The sequence below is a fragment of the Vigna angularis genome, chromosome 9, assembly GCF_016808095.1.
Source record: "Vigna angularis cultivar LongXiaoDou No.4 chromosome 9, ASM1680809v1, whole genome shotgun sequence".
NCBI classification, from domain to species: Eukaryota; Viridiplantae; Streptophyta; class Magnoliopsida; order Fabales; family Fabaceae; genus Vigna; species Vigna angularis.
In genome coordinates this window covers 29,534,594-29,549,384 of record NC_068978.1, presented here as the reverse complement: position 1 = coordinate 29,549,384, position 14,791 = coordinate 29,534,594, and the positions used below count along the sequence as shown (strand labels likewise).

The 14,791-nt window shown below is 31.7% G+C and overlaps 2 protein-coding genes across 2 annotated transcripts; both read left to right on the top strand.

The window, feature by feature from the left end:
- The first annotated feature begins 5,922 nt into the window (after positions 1 to 5,922).
- On the top strand, positions 5,923 to 8,904 carry LOC108347505 (2-alkenal reductase (NADP(+)-dependent)). The gene is made up of 5 exons (XM_017586786.2): positions 5,923 to 6,286; positions 6,958 to 7,135; positions 7,368 to 7,534; positions 8,222 to 8,304; positions 8,399 to 8,904. Exons 1-5 carry the CDS (start codon positions 6,065 to 6,067, stop codon positions 8,775 to 8,777), a joined length of 1,029 nt encoding a protein of 342 aa, XP_017442275.1. The 5' UTR covers positions 5,923 to 6,064; the 3' UTR covers positions 8,778 to 8,904.
- Positions 8,905 to 10,158: 1,254 nt separating this feature from the next.
- On the top strand, positions 10,159 to 13,911 carry LOC108347506 (uncharacterized). Its single transcript, XM_017586787.2, has 4 exons — positions 10,159 to 10,538; positions 11,947 to 12,073; positions 12,179 to 12,251; positions 13,450 to 13,911. The coding sequence occupies exons 1-4, from the start codon at positions 10,490 to 10,492 to the stop codon at positions 13,720 to 13,722; spliced, it is 522 nt and encodes a 173-aa protein (XP_017442276.1). The 5' UTR covers positions 10,159 to 10,489; the 3' UTR covers positions 13,723 to 13,911.
- Positions 13,912 to 14,791: the final 880 nt, after the last annotated feature.

Genomic DNA, 14,791 nt, shown 5'->3' with positions numbered 1-14,791 from the left:
ACAATGATAGAGGTCTGTCTGATGATAATTGGGAATCAGAAGAATTGATTAGTGGAGGAGAAAGTGATGGAGAAGATGATGAGGAAGAAAGTTATGGAAAGTTTGTAACATTTAGTATGCCTAAAACAATGGTGGATTACAAGTGGGATTTGGGCTTTTATTTTGCTAACAAGCAAGATATTCTGGATGCCATAAAAACATATGCAGTAGAAAATGGGAGAAATCTAACATATGTTAAAAATGATAAGAAGAGAATTAGAGTGAAGTGTATGGGGTGCTAAAGGAAAGTGCCACTAGATGACATATTGTGGTTATATGAATGCAGTACGAACGTGGCAATTAAGGACTATTGTTGACAACCACACTTGTAGTAGAAAGCACAAAGTCAAATTACTTAATTCAAAATGACTGAGTAAGAGGTTGGAGAAAACCGTGAGAGAAAATCCCAAAGTCAAGGTAGGGGAAATTCGTGACAAGATAAGTAAAAAGTGGAATGTTGGTGTATCTAGATCCATGTCTTTTAGAGCAAAGTCCATTGCTTCAGACCATGTAGATGAGTGTTTCAAAAAACAATATAAAAGGATCTATGATTATGCGAATGAGCTCTTAGCTCGTAATCCTGGATCCATAGTGAAGGTGGAAGTGGAAGAGAATGTCGATGGCCATATTTTCAAGAGGTTCTATGTTTGGCTTAAGGCCTGCAAGGACAATTTTGTGTCCTGTAGGCCAATTATAGGACTGGATGAGGCTTTTTTAAAAGGTAAATATGGTGGTGAATTGCTAACTGCTATTGCAAGAGACGCAAATGACCAGATGCTACCTCTAGCATATGCCATTGTGGAAGTAGAGAATAAAGAAACATGAAAATGGTTTCTGAAACTTGTGGTTGAAGACATTGGTGGGGAGGCAGTACATGCATCATTGACATTCATATCAGATCAACAAAAGGTTATTCACATGCCCTTTTTTCCTAAAAACGTATGTTAATTTTCATTATTACTGATATGAGACCTTTAACAAAACTGTTAATTTAAAATTACAGGGCTTGATGCAAGCTTTTGAAGAAGTGCTCCCTACAGTTGATCATCGGTTTTGTGTTAGGCACCTTTACGCAAATTTCAAGAAAAAATTCCCTTCAAAGCAGCTAAAGCGGATGATGTGGAAGGCAGTTATAACAACCATCCACAAGCCTGAGAAACCGAAATGACAAAATTAAAGGAAGTGAACCTCGAGGCCTTCAAATACCTAATAAAAATTCCTCCCTGATATTTCCTAATCTCTTGAAATGTGATTCAATTCATAGTTGTGGAAGTGGCAGAATGTGATACCCATATTTCCTAATCTCTTGAAATGTAGATACTGGTCACGATCAAGGTTTACCACCACTGTTAAGTGTGATACTTTGGTAAACATGTCAGAGGCATTCAACAGTGTATTGTTGCATACAAGGTCAAAGCCAATCATAACCATGTTGGAGGAGATCCGCCTTTACTTGATGAACATATGGGCAACAAACCGAACAAAAAGTGAATCATTGTCTGGGATGATTTGTCCAAAAATCAAGAGTAGACTTAATAAGGAGTCCCAGCTAACCAAATTTTGGATTCCTAGGTAACCATAATATATTAACATTTATCATGTGTTCAACAGTTTAAGTGTATGTGTACTTTCTGAATTTTAATTTTGTTTTTCCATCTGGTCAGGGCTGCAGCTGTTTGAAGTTCGTCATGTGTCCCAAGCTAGCGGCAAGTTTATAGTTGATATAGACAAAGTTGAATGCACATGCAGGAAATGGACTATCTCGGGCATTCCATGTTGTCATGCGTTGGCTGTTATGAAGTTTCTGAATTTAGATGCAGATGACTTCATCCCTGTTTGTTTTAGGAAGTCAACATATGAAGAAATGCACTCTTCCATTGTGTATCCAATTAATGGTCAGAATATGTGGCAAATTACCCCATATAATGATGTGCTCCCTAAAAAAAAAAGAATATTGCCAAGGAGGCCCAAGAAGAAAAGAAGGTTGCAGGAATGGGAGTTAGTCAGGAACGAAACAAGAATGAGGAAGGGTGATATACATAAAAGATGTGGCATTTGTAAGGAGCTGGGTCACAACAGAACTTCTTGCCAGAAATCAACCCAAGATGGTGAAGTCAACCCTGACCAAACACAACAAAGCAACCCAACAAAGGAAGAAAACATACCATCATCAAATCAGCCTTAAGCAAGCAAGCTGTAACCAATTCTAATGTTTACTGGCACTATTGCAGCAGTCGTTTTTGTACCTTGTAATGATGTAAAAAATTCTGATGTTGAACCTTTTGTGATTCATACCAGTTTGCTGTAATGTTATCTTTGCTTTTATGGAATGTTATCTTTGCTTTTATGGAATGATTCATACTAGTTTGCTATAAGCTTTTGTTATTTAAGAAGTTTTGTCTTTAGCTTCCTGTGTTTGCAGTGATGAGTTCTTTAAGAAATTTTTCCATGGTTGCCCCCTTCTATCGAAAGCAATCTGCTTAACTTGGTTTGTTCCAACACAAGGAATAACTCAGGGTTAATGGGATGACCTGATGAGTCTAATTTAAAATGTCAGCAGCTCATAACTCAAAGCTCTCATAAGTAGAGCTGAAGCCAATAGTATCTCAGCAATGTATTTGTGGTCTGAACAGGATAAGTTTTCTTTAAGTTTAAACCCTCCTCACACTCACCCTCGTGCCAGTGAGATTGTCTTTGTGCTTCGGCTATCTTGCGTCTTGTCAACATAAATTGAAACTGCTTATTCTATAAAGATGATTTAGCATTATAACAATGCTGTAATTTAGCAGTAATTTTGTACACAGTATATGGACTAGATTTATAACAACTCTTCCATTTCATTCATTTCGTTAATTTCATTACAACAGACCAAACCTACAACAAAGTTACAAGAAATCATCCCTTCCTCATCAACATTGAAACTAAAGCTATATGTATTACACATAAAACAGACACTAACAACATCAGCACCTTCATCCACTTTTGAACAATGAAAACTGATTTTTGTAAATTCACTATCATTTTCCTCGTACTATACATGTCTTCACTCTTCACTAAAGTTTCTTTGTTTCCTTCACTATTGAAGAAGCTATCCCTTTCGTCACCACCAATATCATTACACCATTTGAAGAAGTTGCAACCACTTTCTTCACCACCATACTGTAAAGACAACATTCAACTTAATTAGGGAGTACCACCTTCTTCTCACAAACAGTACCACAACTTAATTAGGTTGAGTTGAATCTAACATACCTTATACTTGGAGCATCCCCAAAATTGCTTGCCCCGATTCTTCGTAGTTTTGGCAGTTCTCACCACACAACTTTGACCACAATAGCAGATCAGTGAAGACGTACCATTTTCCTTCCACCTGGCACTGCAACTCGATGAATAGCAAGAGTGCTCCTTCGACATTGTCTTCGAACAACAACAACCACAACCACTACACCCAGTCGCATCGCAGAACTACAAGCTCGACCTCCTATCACACACTTTTAATTTAGGGATTTGACCTTCAAATACAAGGACGAGCCCTAATTTCTCTAATTTCCCCAATTTCGCAAATTTCCCGAATTTTCCAGACACGAGCTACCTGACCCCTAAATAGGAAACATTGTTTTGGTTTAATGAGTTATAATTATATTTCGAAAATTCATTTATTCATTATTCTGCTTTTATTTTTTTTGTCAATAATTTAAAAATGTTAAAAATACACTTATACAACTCAAACGGTGTCACCTGGATGCCTCAGCTTGCCATCTGTTAAAAAAGTTAACGTCGTTAACTGCATTTAAAGAAAATGCTATCATTGAATCAAATTGACCAAATTAGGGACCCAATTGATCATTTCCAAAATTGGAAGACCCAATTGAAACGAACCCGCAAATACAGGGGACTCCGAACCTATTAAACCTAATTTTTATTCAATAATTTATAAAAAAATTGAAGGATCATATATTTATCGTGAATGAAAAATCCTTTAATTATTTCAAAGTTATTTTCAGTATATAAATTCCATTTAACATTTTTCTCTAAATTAATTAACACGTATTTCATTAACTACTAATAATTTTTGTAATTTTTTATGTGGAAAAAATTTAACTATATTACAATGGTTAAAATTAAATTTGCATATCAAAATTAATACAAAATAACTTTTAGATTGGTTAAAATTAATTTTTAAACGATATATTCATAATACTTTTGAAAAAAATAATAATTAAAGTAAATAAATAATGCAATGTATTAGGTATAAAAGTAAGTGTCAAAAATATGTAGATATTAAATATTATTTTTTTTAATAATGATTATTATATATTATTATTGTTATTAGTTGTTATTATTATTATTATTATTTTCTTCACCGTGAAAATGATATTGCATACAAGGACAATAGAGTAAATGTACAGCTTCCATCATCAAATCTCCTTTTCCATTTAAGGATTGCAATTTCATCTACTCTTATAAACTTTTAAAGAGGACATCCGCACAACCGAACAAATCCTTAATAGTGTTGAAGTGTTTAAAACAAAACTATAACTGTCATAACTGATTTTGTTGATACAGTTTGACATATTCATTTTCTGTTATATACATTGCATATACTCTTTTATTGCTTAATGAAAAATCACTCATTTTCTTTCATTCTCTCTTCTCTGCATTCTGTTCTACACTTTTCTGCATAATCACCACCTTACCACAACAAATAGAAACCTTTATATTATATATAAAGTTTTTGTGAAAAAAAGAAGAGAAAACAAAGAAATAAAAACCCTAACTAACATTATTAATTGATTAGTGTATTAAGTATGTTTTCGCGATAGGATAAATTTTAAATTTTATTGATTTTTTTATAATTTGTGACATCTCAAAAGTTAAAGTGTTACGTAAATTAGTTAAATAAATATAATAATGTTTTCAAATCTAAACTGTAAAATTATATTATCTTAATCTTTATTTATAATTTTGCACATTAATAGTTTATTATGATAAAAAAATATTAAATTTGTTAAATTATATCAAAATACAAGTATTATATTTTTATTTTATAATATAAATTAGATAGATGAACACTTCAATTATCTAGTATTCCAACATCCATGGAAACACTCGTTTGAAAAATGAACAAGATTCTTATTAAAAGTAGACCACAAGTGTTGGATGACACATGTTAGAGCTTTCACATCCAAAGTGTGCCCGGCCACATGTTGAAATTATGACCATAAATAACATTTTTCTCTAAATTAAATTAATTTAATAAAGGTTCCACGTTAAAAATTTATGAACGTACACCTCCACGTGGAGTATAATGTTTTGATTAGATTAATATAAATGTGATTATCTTCATATCTAAACTTAAAATATTTTCTTAATCATCGTCAACCTTGTAATAATATAAAAAATTAATTACCATTTGATTATGATAGCCATACATAGTATTTTAATTATTTTTTTTCATGATCACAATATTTGAATTAAATCACTAATATTTTAGTTAAATTAGAGTTAAAGTCTAGTGATATCAAGTTGGTATATACAATTTTAACGGTGTACAAGATTTTTTATGTAATTTATAAATTAAATTAGTTACTGTAAAGCCATTTTCAATAAACTAATACAGACCGAAAATAATTCTGATAAGCACCATATAAAGATATTATAATCATTAAAATAGTCTAATTTACATTTTTTTTCTTACATATATTTTAATGTTTGTTTAATCGCATATCAAACCAAATCAATTGAATTCATAATTTTCTAAAACTGAAACTAATTTGATTAATTTTGAAAAGAAGACGAAGTAAATTTTTGTAACGTTATGAATGTCCGATGTGGGACACAATGTGAAACGCGTAACCAATATTTCTGCTCGTCGCGACATTCGACGTCGATAACAACTTTACGTTAGCAATGATATCACATTACCCATTTCATCGATTTTCTCCTCTCACACTTTACAATTCTCTCTATAAATATCCTGGCGGGAAGAATCTGAAACAATTCACATTCTATTCTACGAATTTCAATGGCAGAAGTGAGGAACAAGCAAGTGGTTCTAAGGGACTATGTGGTTGGTTTTCCCAAGGAATCCGACATGAACACTGTCGAAGGAAGAATATCATTGAAGGTTCCAGAAGATTCCAATGATGTGCTTCTCAAAAATCTCTACCTCTCTTGTGACCCTTACATGAGAGTCTTGATGAGCAAGATAAGCCATGAGGGAATTGGGAGCTACACACCTGGCTCTGTAAGTTATGCAATTTTTTTCGCTTAATTTTGTGAAAATTAATCCATATTGCTATTTGATATTGGAATATCATTCTGGTTTTTCTTGTCAGTGTTGAATATTTGATGAAATCATAATAGAGAGACCTAATTGGAAAATTGGAAAGAAAATATATATCTAACTCAAATCTAGCTTGTAAAAAATTTCTTATATTTGATTTGATTGACTGAAAATGTAAGTAAGCACTATTTCGGTTTTGAATGAATAGTTCAGTGAGAAGTATGAATGTATAGGTTCTGGAGTAAAGAAGCAAAGCTTGATTAGATAAACTTCTTGATAAATATTTTAACAAAAATAAAACGATGGAGAAATGAAATAATATTTTTGGTTAGTGTTCTGGTATAACCAATAGATCCAAATTACTTAGAAGTTGAGCTATGTAAATACACTCTTTTCCTTCGGAGATGTTTTTTCAAGGAGTTCCAAACTCTGATGCGGACAATACATTTTTTAATGTAGCGGCAGACACTAAGAAATATTATTTCAACGAGTGAAAATATTTAGAATCTAAATTGAACTTCCTTTGTAGATATTGTTGTCTTTTATTATTTTTTTCTAAATCCCTAGGTAGTTTTGAAAATACAATTTTTAGACAGGATATTATGATGTCACTAACAGTTGTGTAAATGCAGCCATTAACAGGATTGGGAGTGTCAAAAGTCCTAGAATCTGGACACCCAGATTACAAGAAAGGTGATTTAGTTTGGGGAATGACGAAATGGGAAGAATTCAGCTTGGTGCCTCCAGCTCAAATACTTTTCAAAATTGAGCACACAGATGTCCCTCTTTCATATTATACTGGTATTCTTGGTATGTATATATTCGACAAACACAATTGTTCATTCTCATTCAACCATATATGCTACTCATGTCACTTTGATGTGCAAGCCTCAATTTATATTGTTAGTATTCGTTTTACTGTTTTTTATTTGAGTTTCTTAGAGTATATTATGCTTTTTCAAGATGAATAAAAGCAAGCATCCCAGCTTATGGATGCATGTTGTATTGGCTTCTCACATTCTAGTTTCTTCTTTGAGCACAGGTATGCCAGGAATGACTGCTTATGCAGGTTTCTTTGAAGTAGGCTCTCCCAAGAAAGGGGAGAATGTTTTTATTTCAGCTGCTTCTGGTGCCGTTGGCCAACTTGTTGGTCAGTTTGCTAAATTGACTGGTTGCTATGTGGTTGGAAGTGCTGGAAGCAAAGAGAAGGTATTCATTGAATTATTGTTATTTTATATGTATATGTTTGTCTGTTTTAAAAGTCTCACATCAATATAAAGAAAACTTATAGTATATAAAAGATAACAAACCTCATCTTTCAAGTTGGTTTTGTAAGGTTAAGTTAGGTTTAAAGTCCAATTTTTAATGTGGTATCAAAGTCATTTACAATATCTATTAGAAATAAAAATAAATTACAATATATAAGTGGATGCAAACCCTATAACTCTTGTTTTTTAGAGTTCAGTTTTGGGATAGAGTAAATAGATACTAGTATGTTACCTGTCAGTGAAAACTTCATGTTGCAAAGTTTTGGCATTTTCCAAGATGTAGAATTAAAATATGTTGAAGATTTTTGTTTTCATGAAAGGTATCAAACAATAACCTTTTTCAAATATCAGAAGTTGCACTTATATTATAACGTTTTGTATACTTCTATAAAACTGCATCAATGTTGGTTCTTTGCTGAAGTTTGCTTACAGAAGTATCATGTTATGTATCCAATCTGCTTTACTCCAAAAATAAGCCTTAACATTTTTAAGAGAATTATGGCATACACCAGCAATAGTAGTCTGATAAAGAGGACCTGAAATGAAATCCTTTGAATTTTATTTATTTTTTTGCTCACCGACTAAATTATATAGCTCTCCTCTAATTTGAACTGTATTTTACAACCAGGTGGATCTTTTGAAGAATAAACTTGGATTTGATGGAGCTTTTAACTACAAAAAAGAGTCAGACCTCGATGCAACTTTGAAAAGGTTAGAATTCAACAGATTTGTGAAAGAGAAATTTTGAGTGAATCTATGCATTCAATAAATGTTAATGATTGCTGCATATCAATGTACACATCAGATACTTTCCAGAAGGCATTGATATTTACTTTGAGAATGTTGGAGGCAAGACACTTGATGCAGTACTCCTTAACATGAGATTCCATGGTCGCATACCTGTTTGTGGAATGATCTCGCAGTATAATCTCACACAACCCGAAGGTGTAACAAATTTGGCAAATCTAATATTTAAGCAAATTCGAATGGAAGGTTTTACTGTTGTCAAATTCTATCACCTATATTCCAAATTCTTGGAGTTTGTGCTGCCTCATATTAGAGAAGGGAAGGTTGTGTATGTGGAAGACATTGCTGAGGGTCTTGAGAATGGCCCTGCAGCCTTGGTTGGCCTGTACACTGGTCGGAATGTTGGTAAACAAGTGGTTGTTGTTGCTCGTGACTGAATGCAGATGTTTTTTTTGGACAATGCTTAGTTTTTCTTAAGTTTTGATGAATACTAAACCTCTTTGTATCTGACTTTTTCCTAAGTTCTGTTGAATATTAAGCCTCTTTGTATGACTTTTGCAGTCATTTTGAATTGTAGTATCTACGATAGCAGTTAGTAAATGTGTGTTGAAATGTAATTTTCTCAATTGATATAATTCTCCAGCTAGTTAGTTGAGACGTCACGATATCAAATTTTCAGAATATAAAACTCGTTTATAATTAATTTTAGCAATAAAAAGTTACACTATCTAAGTTGAAAAGGTAGAATTTGCTATGATGGAGATATTATTTGCATAATGTTATCTCAGTATGATGCTGATTTATAATCATTCATGTTGATTATTCTGAGCAACCCTTAGAATATCTTTAGATCATGGAAATTCTCAGATCACTGGATCATCTGACGATCTGATAGTATCATATTTGTTTTTTTGTTTCTCTTTCTCTCCTTTTATATATTTGGCTGTTGTGTCAATTCTATATACATTTTCTACACATCAATAATAAGATTTCTTGTTTTGCTTCTCTTATATGTTTTCTGCTTCTTTTTTCTTTCTTCTTGTTTCTTTGTTAGATATTGAATATAATCTAGGACTTCTTTTTTTCTTCATTCCATCAAACCATCTTATTTCAACTACTGTTGAAAAATTATTATGACTGCAAACTGTAGTAATTGGATGCTTCTCCACTGTTTTTTGCACTATTTCATTATGAATAAAGATTGCATACTGATAATTCCAAAAATCATGTATGATTATTACTTTTGGGAATATTAGTAAATGCATAAATATTTACAAAGGCATAGAAGTAGAAAAAAACATAACATTATTTGCAAAAGGTTTGAACCAGTATCTGTATTTGCATTTTACTTTAGTTAAAGGAAATGCACTTTTAACAATGCATGTAATGGCATGGGAGGAGGAAGTGAAAATGGAGAAGATGAATTTAACTATATTTAGTTGACTGAAAGGGAACAGGAGAAAAAGAATTAAAAAAGGTAAATGGCTCTACTCAAATAATTTGCATTATTTTTTATTTTTTTCTAATTTCTAATGAAATGTTTTTGTTTTAATTTATTTTTAACATTTTCATTTACCTTTTTTGTATTTCCATTTACTCTATTTTTTTTTCTGCATTTAATAAATAGACATTCCAATTTTATATAAAGAAAAGAAAACCATTAGAAAAGTTGTATTATGCTAAAGGTATTCCGGACTAACCAGAATTACTTTAGATAGAAGACAGCTGGTTCTCGAAAAGAAAAAGAGTTAATAATGTGTTTTTAAAAATTTCCTTTCTTTATTTTCACAAAAAAAAAAAAAACATCAAATGTACTGTTAAAGAAACATTAATAAATTCTACACAAACAACTGTTGTGTACATCGATGTAAATAAAGAGCACAAACATTTTACACAAAACTTGTACGAAAGGTCAACATAAGAAAAGTGTACCAATGAAAGAATAACCTATGATGGAGTGCATGGTCTCTCTGTCCCAAAGGAGTCTCAGTCTTAAACTCCTAATTTCCAACTCTCCGTTGTTAAGATAAAAGCTTGAAAGAGACAAGCTTGGTTGAGATGTTTGGTATTGGTGTTTTCCTGCAAAAAAGAATAACTTTTGTTGGAAGTTACCTCAAACCAAGGTAGCACATTCTGAGAAAACAAAGAAATGTTTGGTATCACATCACGGCTGGGACAAATATTCTTGAAGTTACTAGGTATGTGTTATTGCTTACCGATATCCTCTGTGCTATGTTTGTCAATAATACATACATATCTTCAAGTATTCATGTTAAGATTTCATGCATTTTGTTTTGTTTTAAACCTGAATAGGACCTGGATCCATTGCTTATGCTTTCCTTTTCAATTATCCATTTCTTGTCACCTTCAACTCTGTTGCTTCCATTTTCTGATTTTCACTTCCTGCACCCTTTTCATCGCCCCACTTTTTTCATTTCTTCCCTACTTCAGGTACAGATTCTCTACAGTTTAATTTTAACTCAAAGACCCTTTAAAATATGCTCGTTTTATGCACAGTTGATATCTGCATGAATTACAGGTCAATTTTAAGCTCTACTGGATCTAATTCTGTTTAGAAAGTATCATGATGACCATGTTAATGATAATCAATGTCATGAAAAGTATACACACACACACATATAGAGAGAGAGAGAGGGAGGAATGCATAGATCTGGGTCATACAACCATGTGTGAATTATCAATATTAAAAGTCATTTATTGGTCATACGAAAGTTGGATGCATCTTTCTATTAATCTTGGTTGTTTAAACATGATTCAATGATCTGTATTTATAGTTTTCAAGTCTCACAATAAGAAGTATTCCCAATTTATACACATTGAATTACCAGTCTGAGCTTAAAAAGTATGAAATTTGGGGAAACTGGAGTTTAGTGCTGGAATTATGGTTTCAAGTAGAGTGTGGATTAAAATTGAATGTGCTCAAAGTAATAATAAGAGTGATCTTCAATTTTGTATCTTTTATTTCTGCTGGAGAATGAGCTCTGAGTTCGCTTTTAAATTGGGAAGTTGTGTAAATCCCTTTACAGGGTTTGCTTCTTTATTGAACCATGTTTTGGATTTGTTTGATGTTTTGCTCTTGAGATAAATAGTAGCCAGTTTCTTCATTTATCTCACCACTTCCATGTATACAGCAAACCCTGTGATTTAAGCTTGGAGTTGAATTTGGCTTCTCAGTCTTTGAGAAATCTACAGTTAAAATTCCAGCATTTGTATCATTTGGTTTGCTATGGAAGGTTAATTTTGTCAATTATGATTGAGACTACTTGGTTTATCCTCTGAAATATGTTGAGAAGCAAATCCCTTAGAAATTGATTACTTCAAATTTGCATCTGTTTAGAGTAACCCTTAAATTATCAATCTTAGTGTTAAGCATAATTGGTACTTCAGTAAAACCCACTCACTTCCTTTATGGTTGAAAACATTCTTAAATATGTATATATATCGTATATTATATTCTACTATTTTCAAAATAAACATATTGCTTTTTCAAATACAGTATTGTATCCGATACATATTTCGTATCCATGCATCATAGAATATAGCATACAGTTGAGTGATCAAGTTGTAGTGCTCGTGTGTACACAGGCAAGGAGTGGAGGAAAAGGCAAATTAGAAAGATAACAGACCAAGTGTTTGATCAAATACAGAATGAAGTGCGACCTGATAATTTGAGTTTTGTAGATCTCTATATTGCTATTTTACTTGTGTACAAGTAAGAAGCCTGTGTTTGATATTTTGGTGGCGTTGATAATATGCTTCTGAAATGCTGAATAAATTTTGAATAGTTCTTCTAAAATGAGATGCTTTTACATTATAGTGGTATCAACAAGTATATTCCTGGTTCTCATTGTGATCCTCCTTCAAAAGACAGAGTCAGACAAGCCATTAAGGTACTTTATTTTATCATAATGGGATCAAACTTAGTATTCTATTTACTTGTAAATATGCAATTTTTACACTGGAAATAAATCTATACTGTGGTGCTTTCTGTTCTAACCTTGTAATATACTGTACACATTTCTTTATCTTTTCAATAATCCGTTACCAATTCATTTGTTTCAACTTAATAACAATGGAGGGTTTGAATCTGAGAAGCAACCCTGCTTCATCTATTAACTTGTCTATGGTAGAGTTGTGGGTTCATTTGACAGATAATTGTGTCATATGTGTTTTAATTGTGTATTTGGTGAAATCAACAATTAGAAGAGTGTGATGATTCACATTCTGAGAGGAGGAGAATGTACCTAACTATTTTGGTTTGAAAAACCTTGAAAATTTAGGATTAAATATGTTTTTAGTCTACTTGAATGTGAAATTAGAATTCGTTTTTATTTCAAATTTTGATATAAATGAATGAATATAGTCCTTTTAACCTAATGGTTTTGATCTTTTTAAATTTCTTAAACTGTGTTCCAAGCTAATATTTGAGCTAAAATGTATCAAAATAATATAACTCAAATGTTATCCTAAAACGTGTTTGACACATTAACACAATTAAATCAGGAGAACTACATTTATTTAATCTTTTAGAGGCCAAAATATATCAAAGTTTGGGATATAAACGAATTTTAATTTTGTATCCAAGTTGAAGGACAAAAAACATATTTAATCGAAAGGTTATATATTCAAACATCATTGTATTTGTGCTTATAAAATTGTGTTGAAGTGGTGTTAAAGTTATTTTAGACACAAAAAGATGTCTTTTGAATTGGACATTTCACCTATATATATGTCGTATTGGTGTCCTATACGTTCGGAGTTTCATTTCCTAACATAATGTACTTTCCATTAGAGCTTTACTGTACTTTCAACAAGCTAGTTGATGTAATTTATATACAAGGCTTTATCATGCTTTTCAATCAGAATAGCCATGGAACATTTTTATCATGAGAGTTTTCAGTTTTCAAAGAATCATCTTTCTCTTCATGCTTAACCAGTGGAGTCATTTGATAGTTGTAGATTTCATCAGCTTTCTGAAATGAGTTAAATGTACAACTTTGTTCAGACCAACATAACTAGTCAATAATTGCATAACTACATCAAATTTTGGTGTATGGAATTTAGAATGATTCATGAAATAATATGCAGAACTGTGATGAGAACAAGGATGGGCAAATTAGTCGTGATGAATTTTTCGGTTTCATCCAGCAAATGGCACCTGAAACATTCAATGTTGTTCGAAAAAAGCTTGTAGCCACATTGGTTGTTGCACCAACAGTTGCAGTAACAACAAAAAAAGCTACTGAACAAGTACCAGGTGTCGGGAAACTGGTGCAGAGGTTGCCCAAAGTAGTTTATGCTGCCCTTGTAACAATGGCAGCTGTGTGGTTCCAAGAGACCAATAAGGATTCTGCACTCTAGTCATTCATTGCTCACATTTGTGTTTCACAGGAAGATACAACTCTCTTCATTGTTCTACACAATGGATTCACACTGATTCATTGTTTATGAAGTGGCAGTTCAGAAAAAAAAGAAAATCAATGATTCCTTTTGGCATTTTGGACAAAAGTCCAAATATTGATTTTTATGTCAAAGGTGAAGTGTCTTTAATAAAATTCAAAATTATTTTCTTTCCTTTACTTACATCTTCATATTGCATCTAAATATAACTCAATATTATAAATGTAAAAGTTATACCTTATTTATATATTATAATTTAATCATGATGGGTCTTTTAAGAAAATTTATCAAGAAAATTTACTGATAACAGGATCTAAGTTAAACTCATATTACATTTAACTCAAAACCTTAAAAATAATGGATTTATAAGTCTTTTAATTATAAGTATTCAATTTTTTCATCTTTACATGATACTTAAACTATACTTTCATTTTCCAACAACTATTTCATAACTTAATATATTATATTATTCTTTTAGCATTGTGGGAATAACATGCATTAGAAGCTCTTTGAGCATATCTATCAATGGAGGAACATCATACTTGTCCAAACAATATTAATTGGCATGTGATGCTCATGAAAATTCTTATTAAGGGTAATTGGTAAGTTTGGCACATGATTCTAATTTTCCTTTATACAATGCCCATTTTACACTTAATTATTTGGAATTTTCTTTGTAAGAAAAGAGAAGTAGATTATCATATTCTCCATTTTGTTGTCTTGCTTCACACATCCCTCAATGTTTGTTGTTACACCTCTCATTTAGTCAGCCCATAGGGCCTCTTTGACACAGGGTCCAAAAGTTCATGTATAAAAAAGATTACAGAAGATCAAATTTATAAAACCAAAATGCTCACAAAAATCATGAGTAAGGGTTAATTCATGGGCAAATTTTTTAGACCACAAAATATTTTTAAAAAATGAAAATTCCAAATAAACAGTTACTTAAAAATATTGATATACGTAAAAAATATTAGTTTACTCCTAACTTTGACTATTCTATGGTTTAAATTGTTAACACAATCTACTT